Source organism: Artemia sp. Qi Xiang Cuo, chromosome 3, assembly GCF_049724085.1.
Source record: "Artemia sp. Qi Xiang Cuo chromosome 3, ASM4972408v1, whole genome shotgun sequence".
In the NCBI taxonomy this organism is placed as follows: domain Eukaryota; kingdom Metazoa; phylum Arthropoda; class Branchiopoda; order Anostraca; family Artemiidae; genus Artemia; species Artemia sp. Qi Xiang Cuo.
In genome coordinates this window covers 17499722-17513833 of record NC_142796.1, presented here as the reverse complement: position 1 = coordinate 17513833, position 14112 = coordinate 17499722, and the positions used below count along the sequence as shown (strand labels likewise).

General features: G+C 36.3%; 1 protein-coding gene across 1 annotated transcript in view; it reads right to left on the bottom strand.

Annotated features, from left to right (window-relative positions):
- The window catches only part of mRpL44 (mitochondrial ribosomal protein L44), an 86082-nt gene that overhangs the window by 25264 nt on the left and 46706 nt on the right, over positions 1 to 14112 (bottom strand). The window contains exon 5 of the mRNA XM_089086830.1: positions 7270 to 7573. Coding sequence (XP_088942956.1) covers positions 7270 to 7573 — 304 coding nt within the window. The remainder of the gene's footprint in view (positions 1 to 7269; positions 7574 to 14112) is intronic.

Sequence of the window (14112 nt, the reverse complement as noted above, 5' to 3'; positions counted from 1 at the left end):
AGTCATGCGAAAAAACGTCAATAACCTACCTGCCCCACCACTCAAAGTCGAATCTGATGTACTAGAGGAGGTTATAGAGTTCAAGTACCTTGGTAGTGTCATTAAATGTGATGGTAGCCTTGAGCGGGAAATTACCAAACGTATTGCATGCGCAGGAAACGCCTTCAATAAACTAAGTAATGTGTTGAGGAATCCAGCATTCTCCCTAAAGCTCAAGCTCCGCCTATTTAATAGTAACGTCCTCTCCGTACTAATGTACGGCTGTGATTCTTGGGCGTTGACTAAGTATCTGGAAGAGAGAATCCAGGGTTTTGAGAACACCTGTCTTCGGCCCATCCTTGGTATCGAGTGGACTGATAAGCTCAGTAACGCCTCTATACGTGAAAAGACAAAAAAGCCACTCGTGATAGATAGAATTGTGACTAACTAATGGCGATATTGGGGTGACATGATACGGATGGGTGAGGGCCGCCTACCCCATGAGGTGTGGTGTTGGGTTGCTTCTGGCATCAGAAGACGTGGACGACAGAAGGCAACACTAGGCAAATGTCTTGAGAAGGATGCTGCGCTTTGAGATGGTCACTCGAAGAACTTTGGTTAAAAGCACATGAGAGATCGTCATGGAGAGGCACCGTTGTTGCCTTATGGGCCAGCCGGCGTGAGATGACCTAAGTTAGTAAGTACCACTCAAGATTTGGGTTCTATGATCCAAAGTCTCACGTGCTTCTATAAAAGACCACATGCAACAATTACAACACCCAGCCCCTTGTCCATCCTTAGCCAAGAAAGCAGTAAGCCAAGAAAAATTATTATTAAAAACAATCAAACAAAAGTTAATATAATAATATTGAAGAAAGAAATAATTAAATAATTAGACAAAATAAACTAAAAATAATTCTTATAGTTATAATTACTAGAAAACGGTTGTATCTGTTTAGATAAAGCTCAAACAAATCACCCAGAGAATCATAGCCCAAAGGTGGTTTTAAAATGTAAATGCGGAAAGGTGAACTTTCCAATAATTTCATCCAAGTTTCCGCAGGCGAAGATTCCTGTCAAAATATCTACATCAAAGAGTAAAACTATCAACTATGTGTGAACTTTTTATTAGGTGTTTCTTCTTTTTACGAATTTTTCCAAAAATTAGTACTGGCGTGTTTTTTTCATAATAAGGCCCACAATAAGGCTGAAACTGAAATGGTATATTAAATTCCACAAGTTCAAATAACTAAAAGGAAAGTGGTCTCCAAAAATAAAATTGAAGATTCAAAGAAACAACAGAATACTAACAAAGCAAAAGGCCCAAACCTTTATCTAGGTATTAATTAAAAAAAACTTTCCGAAAAATAAGTTTTTTAAAGAAAAGTAAAGGCCATTTTAAACTTAAGCTCAGGAGATATAAATACCGTTTAAAATTCAAACTCAAAACGACCAGAAATTACTATCAAAGAATAAATGAAACACAAAACGAACAGAAATTAAATAAACACTCATAGCAAAAAACATACAAGAAGTAACAATATAAATGAATAAATATATCTTAAAGCGATTAAGGCTTCGATTGAAGGTGAAAACCAAGCTTTATACGAAAAAAAATATTTTGCTGTTACAGTATAAATGAAACTTAAAACGAACAGAAATTAAATAACAATCAATGCGAACAAATATACAATATATATATTAATGTAAATGAATAAATAAATCTTAAAACGAGTGAAACTTAAACTGAATATGCAAATAAAGTTTGAATCGAATAAAAATAACTACAAACAAGAGTTTGGGTATCGCCTCATTGCAGAAGCCATAAAACCTACTGCGTCATTGGCGCTTTACTGAAAACAATTCTTTCATTAATTTAGATTTTAGGGAATAAATATCAGCATATGTATATTAAATTGACAATGCACATTTTTTTTCAGTAAAATCATTTGAATTTTTTTTTCAGTGAAGTACAAATTATATTCTGGCTTTTAGAAAGCATAGGGGTTTTGAACCCTACTCATATTAATTTATGCTCGTTTTGAGTTTGACTCTAATATTTATTTTAATATTTGTTCATTTTGGGTTTCATTTATTTATTGATACTGATTTGGGGTAATTTAATGCTTGGTAGATTATATGATAGTCCGGACGCCAGGTGTTGAAAGTGTGAATCATACCACGTGGGAATGGGGCTGCTACGAGAATTCGCCTACCCTCCACCCCCTAAATTGACCATGCGGAATCAAAAATACCAATGGCACTTTCTTGCGAGTGGTGGAACACTCCGAAACTTGACATTTTATTATATTTTGGTGTTTCATGCAAGAAAATGCATGTTCCACAAAGTAAAAAATGGCAGAACTATATGATTCTTGAACAGTCTTGGAAAGTATAAACAAAATCAGATTGAATATTAGAGATATAATGATATTAATGAAAGCACCAATGACGCAGAAGGCTTTAGGTTTTTACAGTTAAAGAAGGGGGCAGTATCCAAATTTTGTTTGTAGTGAAATTATATTTTTCTTGACTAATCTTGAAAAGAACTAATAAATTAAAATGAATATTTGATGCATAATGATATTAATTGCTAAAAGCTCATCAGTTCAAAATTTTACCGTAATTTTAATGTTTATTTTAAATATTAAGTACAAAAGAAAACATTTGTAATATAATTCGTTTTCAGTAAAGCGCCAATGACGCAGTAGGTTTTATGGCTTCTGCAGTGAGGCGATACCCAAACTCTTGTTTGTAGTTATTTTTATTCGATTCAAACTTGCTTTGCATATTCAATTTAAGATTCACTCGTTTTAAGATTCATTTATTCTTTTACATTAATATATATTGTATGTTTGTTCGCCTTGATTGTTATTTAAGTTCTGTTCTTTTTAAGTTTCATTTATACTTTAATAGCAAAATAATTTTTTTAGTTTTAAGCTTGATTTTAATATTAAATATCATAATTGATCTCTCTAATATATATTTATTAATTAATATTATTAATTGTTGTATGTTTTTTGCTATGATTGTTTATTTAATTTCTGTTCGTTTTTGGTTTCATTTATTCTTTAATAGTTATTTCTGGTCACTTTGAGATTGCCTTTTAAAAGTTATTTGTATCTGCTGAGCTTAAGTTTAAAATGGCTTTAATTTTTATTTTAAAAACTTATTTTTCGGAAAGTTTTTTTTTAATTAATTTTTGTTCTTTTTTTATTTCAAAAAGTTTCAAGTTTTTATGACATGGGGGGGGGGGGGGGTGCTTACTCTCCAATTATTCTTGACTTTAAAAATCGGATCTAGAACTTTCAATTTAAATCGAATGAGGCTTTTTTCAAAGTCTATACGATTACCTCTTTGATAAAAACCTTATATATGAACAATAAACAGCCTGCATAACTTGTGGACAGCGATTGACAAAAATGAATGGATTGAAAAAATAGCTCCAATAAGGGGGTTTATACCATTTCACTTGTTGACACAAAGGACTAACGACTATTTGGAATTGACCTTAATAGGATTTTCTGTGCCAAAGCAATTTTACATCTATCTCAGAGTATGTATTTTAACCTTATAATTGGATAATTATAATAGATTTCCTAAGTATTCTTCCCATACAAAACCCATTCCCATAAGTTAAAAACCCCCTTTAATAAGTTATGCCCAAGGGCATAACTTACAAAGCCTACCCCCGGGCCCTGGTGGGCTGTGTCGACAGCGGAGTTTTTTGTTATCAGAACTTTGAACTATTTTAACAAAATTTCAATCTCAAAATTTTTATCTGATGCATTTCGGGCGTGGAGGAGGGGGGGGGCTAGTCACCCTCCAATCTCTTTTGCTCTTAAAAAGTGAACAAGAACTTTCAATTTTCAGTCAAATGAGACCTCTCCAAAGTTTATACAAGCTTCCCTTCCATAAGAAATAATGGGAAGGATTCGGAGAATCCTTAAATTTCAACTCTTGCCCTGAGGACTGTGGAGGGGTTGTCATCCTCAAAGACCTAATTTCAAGAACTTAAAACTACGTTCAATAAAATGGCTATTTCAAAATTTTGATTGGATGTGTTTGGGGGAAAGGTGGGCGAGAGAGGGGGGTTAGTTGCCCTCCAATCACTTTCGACTATTAAAATGGGCACTAACCCTTTGAATTTCCAATCGAATGAGCCTTTTTTGAAGTTTGTACGACACCACCTTCTGTAAAAACCGTATATACCCCAAGGGTATAACTTAAAACCCTTGTCCTGAGGGTTGCGGGGCATGGTCCGCCTCAAAAAAATATACTCTGTCCTGAAATTAACTACGCTGAACAACCTGGCTATCTCAAAATTTCGATGGGTGGTATCGGAGGGAATGATGGGTGTGGGGGGGGGGCTAGTTGCCCTCCAATCCCTTTCAACTATTAAAAAGGGCATTATCTCTTTGAATATCCAATCGAATGAGCCTTTTTTGAAGTTTCTACGACAAAGCCTTCTATAAGAACCTTACATGCCCCCAGGTCATACCTTAAAACCCTTGCCCTGAAGGTTGTGGGGATTCTCCTCCTCAAAAATATATTTTCTATCTGGAAATCAACTACGCTGAACAAAATGGCTATCTCAAAATTTTAATTGGATGTTTGGGGGAATGATGGGCGTCGGGGGGAGGGGGCTAGTTGCACTCCAATCACTTTCGACTATTAAAAAGGGCACTAGTCCTTTAATTTCCAATCGAGTGAGGCTGTTTTCAAGTTTCTACGACAACTCTTTCTATAAAAACCTTATATGCCCACAGGGCATATCTTGAAACCCTTGCCCTGAGGGTTGTGGGGGAGTGTCCTCCTCAAACATATATTTTCTATCTGGAAATCAACTACGCTGAACAAAATTACTCTCTCAAAATTTTGATTGGATGCGTTTGGGGGAATAATGGGCGTGGAAGGGGGGGGGGGGCTAGTTGCCCTTCAATCACTTTCGACTATTAAAAAGGGCGCTAGATTTTTGAATTTCCAATCGAATGAGCCTTTTTTTGAAGTTCCTACGACAACGCCTTCTATAAAAACCTTATATGCCCCCAGGGTATAACTTAAAACCCTTCCCCTGAGGGTTGTGGGGGAGTGTCCTCCTCAAAAATATATTCTATCTGGAAATCAACTACGCTGAACAAAATGGCAATCTCAAAATTTTGATTGGATGTGTTTGGGGAAATAAATCCTTAAATTACAACTCTTGCCCCGAGGGCTGTGGGGGAGTTGTCATCCTCAAAGACCTAATTTCCAGAACTTAAAACTACGTTTAATAAAATGGCTGTCTCAAAATTTTGATTGGATGTGTTTGGGAAAAGGTGGGCGTGAGAGGCGGGTTAGGTGCCTTCTAATCAATTTCGACTTTTAAAAAGGGCATTAGCCCTTTTGAATTTCAAATCGAATAAGCATTTTTCGAAGTATCAATGACAATACTTTCTATATAAACTGTCTATGCCCCTAGGGTATAACTTAAAACCCTCGCTATGAGGGTTATGGGGGAGTGTCCTCCTTAAAAATATATTCTCAGTCTTGAAATCAACTACGCTCATCAAAATGACCATCTCAAAGTTTTGATTGGATGTGTTTGGGAGAATGATGGGCATGGGGGGGGGGGGGCTAGTTGCCCTCCAATCACTTTCGACTATTAAAAAGGGCACTAGCCCCTTAATTTCCAATCGAATGAGCCTTTTTTTGAAGTTTCTACGACAACGCCTTCCATAAAAACCTTATATGCCCCCAGGGCATAACTTAAAACCCTTGCCCTGAGGGTTTTGGGGGAGTGCCCTCCTCAAAAATACATTTTCTCTCTGTAAATCAACTACGCTGAACAAAATGGCTATCTCACAATTTTGATTGGATGTGTTTGGGGAAATGATGGGCTTGGGGGGGGGGGGGGGGCCTAGTTACACTCCAATCACTTTCGACTATTAAAAAGGGAGCTAGCCCTTTAATTTCCAATCGATTGAGCCTATTTTGAAGTTTCTACGACAACGCATTCTATAAAAACTTATATGCCCCCAGGGCATAACTTAAAACCCTTGCCCTGAGGGTTGTGGGGGAGTGTCCTCCTCAAAAATATATTTTCTATCTGGAAATCAACTATGCTGAACAAAATGGATATCTCAAAATTTTGTTTGGATGCGTTTGGGGGTATGATGGGCGTGGGGGGGAGGGAGGCTAGTTACACTCCAATCACTTTCGACTATTAAGAAAGGCACTAGCCCTTTAATTTCCAATCGAATGAGCCTTTTTTCAAGTTTCTACAACAACACCTTCTTTAAAAACCGTAGATTCCCCAAGGGTCTAACTTTAAATCCTTGCCTTGAGGGCTGTGGGGGAGTGTCCTTCTCAAAAACTTATCTTCTCTCTGGAAATAAACTACGTGGAAAAAAATGGCTATCTTAAAATTTTGAATGGATGTGTTTGGGGGAATGATGGGCTTGGGGGGAAGGGAGGGGGGGCGGGGGGTTAGTTACACTCCAATCACTTTCGACTATTAAAAAGGGAGCTAGCCCTTTAATTTCCAATCGATTGAGCCTATTTTGAAGTTTCTACGACAACGCATTCTATAAAAACTTATATGCCCCCAGGGCATAAATTAAAACCTTTGCCCTGAGGGTTGTGGGGGAGTGTCCTCCTCAAAAATATATTGTCTATCTAGAAATCAACTATGCTGAACAAAATGGCTATCTCAAAATTGTGATTGGATGTGTTTGGGGAAATGATGGGCGTGGGGGGGGGAGGGAGGCTAGTTACACTCCAGTCACTTTCGACTATTTAAAAGGGCACTAGCCCTTTAATTTCCAGTCGATTGAGCCTGTTTTGAAGTTTCTACGACAGCGCCTTCTATAAAAACCTTATACGCCCCCAGGGCATAACTTAAAACCCTTGCCCTGAGGGTTGTGAGGGAGTAACTTCCCTAAGAACATATATTCTGTCTGGAAATCAACTACATTGAACCAAATTGCTGTCTCAAAATTCTGATGGGATGTGTGTGGGGGAATGATGGGCGTGGGGGGGGGCGAGTTGCCCTCCAATCATTCTCGACTATTAAAAAGGGCACTAGAACTCTCGATTTCCAATCGAATGAGCCCCCTTTGAAGCTTCTACGACGACCCCTTCCATATGAAGTGCCTCTGGGAAAAAAAAAATAAATAATAATAATAATAAAACATTTTAGCCGTATGGCCTTTATTATAGGTAACGCTACAGCGTTGCCTCTGATAGCAAATTACGCCACTGTATGCAACCCTTTTATTTAAGACTTCAAGTGATTTAAAAGATTACTACCTTGTCCAATCAGTTTTCTATCTGAATAAAGGCCAACTTGAAATACACCTAAGATTGTGTTTCCTCCAGTTTGTCTCATCAGCCGTGACTCGGGTAAGGCTCTCTTCTGAGATTCCAATTCCTGGCAAACAATCCCCATTGGATTCTTCGGATCCCATATTTCATATATATCTTTATGAGCAATTTGTACGATAAGGAGATCAACCACTAATCGTCGGGCTTTTTCTATCCCACTGGATTCTTCTAAGGCAAATACAATAGCTTTGAAAGTGTTTGCCAGTAGCTCCTCACTGGGGGGATATTCCTGAAACATTAAAAAACAATCATAAAAAAATCAAAAAGAAATTCCACAGCCATTGCCGGCGCATATTGCGTCAAATCAGCGTTTCAGTTGCTGGGTCTTTTCTACAGGGACAAGAAGCAAGCGTAAGTAGTATTGCTATAACTGTTTCTACAAGCCAGTTCTCCCACCATACAAGCGGCCATACTCCCACAATAGCCTACCATTGCGAGCGCACACATATCATAACATTCCAAGAGGCCTGCAGTTGTTATAAGAGAAAGACTTCCCAAATTATTGTATGCACTTAAAGCGCACATATATCCCATCATCCCTACGCCACATCTGGTCTTATCGTACTTCCGCTTTGATAAGGAATTTCTGGAGTTGCATTCTTTCTGTGAATTCAAAGCGATATACATATGTATATATATATATATATATATATATATATATATATATTTTATATATATATATATATATATATATATATATATATATATATATATATATATATATATATATATATATATATATATATATATATATATATATATATATATATATATATATATATATATATATATATATATATATATATATATATATATATATATATATATGTGTGTGTGTGTGTGTGTGTGTGTTCAATAATAGAAGTGAGTTTGAAGTGACATTATGTCTAATAAACGAAGTTTTTATATGGATTCTAATGAACAGTTGGATGATATCTTTATGTATCCTAATGGTATCGAGTCGATTATCGATTATTGACTATTGAAATTAAATAAAAAAAAACAAGTTTTTTAACTGAATGTAAGGAACGAAGTTAAAACTTAAAACGAACAAAAATTATTCCGTATATGAAAGGGGCTGTTCCCTCCTCAACGCCTCGCTCTTTACGCTAAAGTTTTTGTTGTTTAAAAAAAAGAGTTGTGAGATAGTCAAACTTTAGCGTAAAGAGCGAGGCGTTGAGGAGGGGACAGACCCTTTCATATACGGAATAATTTCTGTTCGTTTTAAGTTTTAACTTCGTTCCTAGCCAAATGTTTTGATATAAAAGAATGCTCGTTACATAAGGTGACATGTTTTCTTTTCCAATGAGACGTTTTTTAAGCTTCTAAGCAATTTTCCATTGATTTTATGAAATTTATGTTTGATGTAGGAATCGAAAGCGCGACCCATGATTACCTATGGCAAAAGAACGACACGTTACTCGACTGAGCCAACAAGTCATTGAACATATTATGTCCTTAGAAATACACTCTAAGGCAATCAATGTATTGTTTCTGAGACTCTGCCCAACTGATGTTAGGGGTCAAAATATCATAACAAGTTATTTACGCAACCGATTTCTCATTTGGATTTTTCGGTATGTGTTATCAGTGATCTGTTTCCGGGCACCATTTTTGGCATCATTCCGAGAATATGCATACCACGGTCATTGGAGATGTATGCTGGACAGACATATTCTTTTGATGGTTAATGAAACTTCTCCCGATTTCCAAGAAATTGTTTTCATACAGTTTTGGTTTATCAATAGACATTTAGAATCTTCTTTGGTTACCGAATTGTACGTATATTATCTTTAGTTAAAAAAAAACCTGCCTAATTGGCATTCTTGAACTATGGCATTCATTTCATGGAATATTTTTTCATCTGGACCTTCAGGGGACGGTAAAGAGCAATACCGAAACTATAATGTGCATAAACACTGCCATCGGGTGGTTTACAGTACGTGCAATATTAGTACAATATTTTTTCACCTTGAGGTGAATCATTTATTTTTTATTCTGAACATTTTTTTCGGAACAGAATTTTTTAACTTGGAATTTTTTATACGGCCCTTCCATAGTACTCTGTGGTTGGACATCGATCATAAATGGTTTACTATGTGTTTTGGTCAATACTAATTGTGCACTGGAAGGATAAACACTTACATCATATTAAAAACAGTGAAGATAAAATATTCGAAGAAAGTATGTATACATGATATATCGTTGCGTTGAATACTGAAAATGATAGATCTATGAACTATGAGACAAACATTAATGGAGATCATATCGGAAATGTATGCGTGTTTTGTCATGACAGTGAGAGATTAAATTCCTTTGGTATGTCGAAAAAATTCAACATTGCTGATGGTGGATATGCGAGAGTGACATTTGCAGAGAATCTAGTGCTCAAAGATAATGCACGTCTGAAACTAATAGTTGACGACGAGGGCCAACTTCTTACCTAAGGTCTTGGTAACAGATTACCCGTTGATAGATCCTATCGTTATCTTCCCTACATTAGCATTCAAATGAAAGCAAAGAGGAAAAGAAAAGCGTACTGCTGCACTAGTGTAATAATGCATATCATGCCTATGTGCCAAAACTGCAAACTATATAAAAATAATCTCGAAATAGACAGTGAAATCGAAAGCAAAATAAAAATGGTTGGCAAAAAGCATAACAACAGGGCTATAAAGATGAATCACGGAAAAAAAGCACCAACAAACATAACTACTATCATCGACGGTATACCAACAGATACAGTCAATGATCCCAATAATACCAATGATAAAATGTGTGATGGTTGTAACTGAATCCATGTTAACACTCATGTATGACTCAGGAAATGGAATAAGTGACATGTCGAGAAAAAAAATATGAAATATTTAATGGAATAAACTAAATCAATTAATCAATCAATTTATTCGAATAAAAATAAAACATAAAATAAATAACAATAAAGATCCTAGAAGAGAACTTGTTAAGGACCATAACACACAAAAAAAATAAAGTGACATTGAAACCGGACAAAAACAAAAAAAGAATAAACCATGTATAACTGAAGCAAATTGGTTAAGAGTTGAAAGATTAAATTATATTGTCAAGTTTTGTTATATTATTGTAAAGCGAGCGAAAACTTGTGACTAGCTCAACGCTGGAGGGTATTTGTTCCATTGAATAATGAATTTGTAAATAAGGGAGAGAGAGAGAGAGAGAGAGAGAGAGAGAGAGAGAGAGAGAGAGAGAGAGAGAGAGAGAGAGAGAAAGTGAGAGAGAGGGGGGAGAGGGAGAGAGAGAGAGGGAGAGAGAGAGGGGGAGAGAGAGTTGGAGAGAGAGAGAGAGAGAGAGAGAGAGAGGGAGAGAGAGAGAGAGAGAGAGAGAGTGTGAGTGTGAGTGAGAGAGAGAGAGAGAGAGAGAGAACTGATACCTAGGGTTCTCAGTACTTTCAGGCATGTTGAATTTCATTGCCCAGGTTTTATCAAAATTGCACCCCTTTTTTAAGTATTTTACTGCTTTTTCTGAAATTAATGAAATTTTGTTAGACTAGTGACTTGGCAAAATAATTCGTGCCAAGAAAATTTTGTGTTTTAAATTAAGATTGAGCTTACTTCGCCATGGACAGGCACATGTAAAGGGCATTCTTTTTGAAAACCTTGCAAGTTCACAACAGAAACTCAACTCTTAATGCCATTTTATAGATAAAAGTTGATTTTGAGTTACGGTAATTTTCAAATATTTGGCATTTTGCCGTTTTTCGCCTTATCTTACATCACACGATTCTACAGACACGATTTTGTCTCTCTCTCTTTCACTATGTTTGTATGTCTGAGCGGCTGTTTGCTTGTCTTTTTCACTATGCCTGTGTGTCTTGGCGTGTATTCGCATATTTGCGCGTCCATCTTTGTGTGTTTGTGTGTCTGACTCTGTGTTTGTAAGTTTTTCGTATTACACGAATTTGTGTCGTATTTCATGCCTGTGTGTCTAAGCAGGAATTTGCATATTTCTGTGTCTGTCATTGAGTGTCTGTGTGTCTGACTCTGTGTCTGAGTGGCTGTTGGCTTGTCTCTTTCACTATGCGTGTGTGTCTAGGCGTGTGTTTGCATGTTTCCGCTTCCATCTTTGTGTGTTTGTGTGTCTGACTCTGTGTGCTGGTAGGTGTTTTGTATTACACGAATTTGTTTCATATCTCATGCCTGTGTGTCTAAGCGGGTGTTTGCATGTTTCCGTGTCTGTGTTTGTAGGTGTTTCTGTCTGTCTGTCTGTCTGTCTGTGTCTCTCTCTCTCTCTCTCTCTCTCTCTCTCTCTCTCTCTCTCTCTCTCTGTCTCTCTCTCTCTCTCCCTCTCTCTCTCTCTCTCTCTCTCTCTCTCTCTCTCTATGTCTGTGTGTCTGAGTGTATGTTTGATTGTCTCTCTCATTATGCCTGTGTGTCTGAGCGGCTGTTTGCATGTTTCCGTGTCTGTTTTTGTGTGTTTGTGTTTTTGACTCTGTGCGTTTGTAGTATGGCTATTCTTCCTCCACTATAAGGGTAAATTCAAATTTAAAAAAGAAGAAAAATAAGTCTACATGTTTTTGATTTCTACATGTTTTGTTAATAAGTCTACATGTTTTGTTTTGATTCTTATCCTACTAACAAATTAATAAACTATTTTCACTACCCACTGCACAAAATATTCATACAGAAAAATCATGTGCTTACACAATCCGGGGACAGTAATTTAATAGACGCTATGTAACAATTTTTTGTGAAACTTAGACTTACAAGTCCCTCAAATAAAAAACCAGTTTCATCAATTAATTTAACCGTAGGCCTACCTTAGTTCACAAAACATATAGAATTTTCAGCTTTTTTTTACAAATAAGTTTTAGTATTCTAGAAATACTTAAGAAATGGAGCTATTGGTACCAGGATCGCTTTTATCATACCTAAAATGCCTATAATACATTCCTGGTATTAACAGCTGATAATAAGGATACTCATCTTACCCGAAAGGAGTTTTTATTATCACTGTTTTTTTTTTGTGTTTTTTTTTGCGTTTCGCTATCCTGTAGAGTATCTCAATTTTTATGCTCCCTGTGAAACATGCGATTTCACGACGCGCCCAGCTGTACTTCGCACGAAAAGCACAGGATCCTTAGATTATTGGATTCAACAAAAACTTTATTTATTTTTTTTCTTAAATAACAATCTAAACTTGCGAACAAGATCAAACAAGAATTCATAGACCAAACAAAAATTCGAGGCTGAAGTTCAGCCTCAAACAAGAGCTGTGTTTATATTTTTCCTTATGGAACCATCTAAACTTGCTTTAAAAGAAAGGCAAATTTTCCAATTTTGCAATTTTTGGAATATTTTCTCTACGTTTTTCAATCTGAAAAAATGCAAAGCTAATTTTAAAATGTCATTAAGTAACCTCAGCTATCGTATGATGGTAAAAACGTCGTTCTATTTTAAAACTAATGAAAAATAACCCACTGACAATATGCTCAGGGTGAATAGACATCAAACTATCAGATTTGTAACCTGAAATTACAAACTGTGATCCTGACAGGGAAAACTTGCATTATCAGGGATGGTCCGACCAGTGGCGGATCTAGGATTTTTTTATGAGGGGGGCGCAAAATAGGTTGAGGTGATAAATATGCGTTAGGAGAAAATTTAGTTAAGGCAATTTTGCGTTAATTAAGTAAATTACACTACTTTAGACTATGTTAGGGGGCGCGCGCCCCCTTGCCTTCTCCTAGATCCACCACTGGGTCCGACATCCCGAAGTAAGAATTAAGATTTTCAATGACAAGGTCATTATATCACTTGTTTAATATTGTAATAATCCGGAATAGAAGAATAAATGAAAGGTAAGAAATGAAGATTCATTGCTTTCACTAGCATTTCAGCGCTAAAATGGCAATTTGAGAAGATGACTAACAAAATTATAAAAACAGAATACATTATCTATCCTCAGATATATGCTTTCACTTTTAACTTGGGAGATGACACTCTTCCGAATGAATGGATAAAATACACATCAATTAAAATCAAAAAAGAAAATTCGAAAATGTATTGACTCAATACTGCAAAAAGCTGAAAGGACTGATGGACGTGGTGATAGTGACGTCAATTGAGGGAAGGTGAGGCAATGCCCCCTAGAATTTGAAAAATACCTTGTAATAATGTACATAACCACTGTTTTAGGTATATTCGCTAGACGTATTGAGCTTCTTTGTCAGTTTATTGAAAAAAAATAAAAATCGATAAAATCTCCCCTCTCCTAAGACTTTCATGAATTGAGCCACCCTGTAGCTATTTGTTCTTTCGGAAAGTATACTGTGGTTCTAACCGATAACGCTGTATATCAGTATAACTAATCAACATTGCATTGAAGCCGTCTGCCTCTACTGCATCTTACTAAGATGTGTTTTGTTTGTATCTTTTGCAGTGGCGGTTCTAAGCCTGGGTAGGGGAGCAGCTGCACCCCCCCCCCCCCGTTTTATCTGGAAAGTGAAGTCTGTCAAAGCCAAATATACTATCACAAAACAAGTTGAAAAAAAAATAAACAAAGATCAATACTGAAAAACACTAACTGAGAAGAAAAGCAGCACTTAGAATACAACACTGAAAGAATATGAAATATATTCACGAAGAGACACTACATTATACACAAATCTAAACTTTTACCATAACATTTCTTATAACAATTACATACCTAGACGGTGGTGTCTAGAAATCTCAAGAATCCCTTCAGCCCCAAATTAGGGGGATATATTAAAAAAATATCTGGCCTATAAAA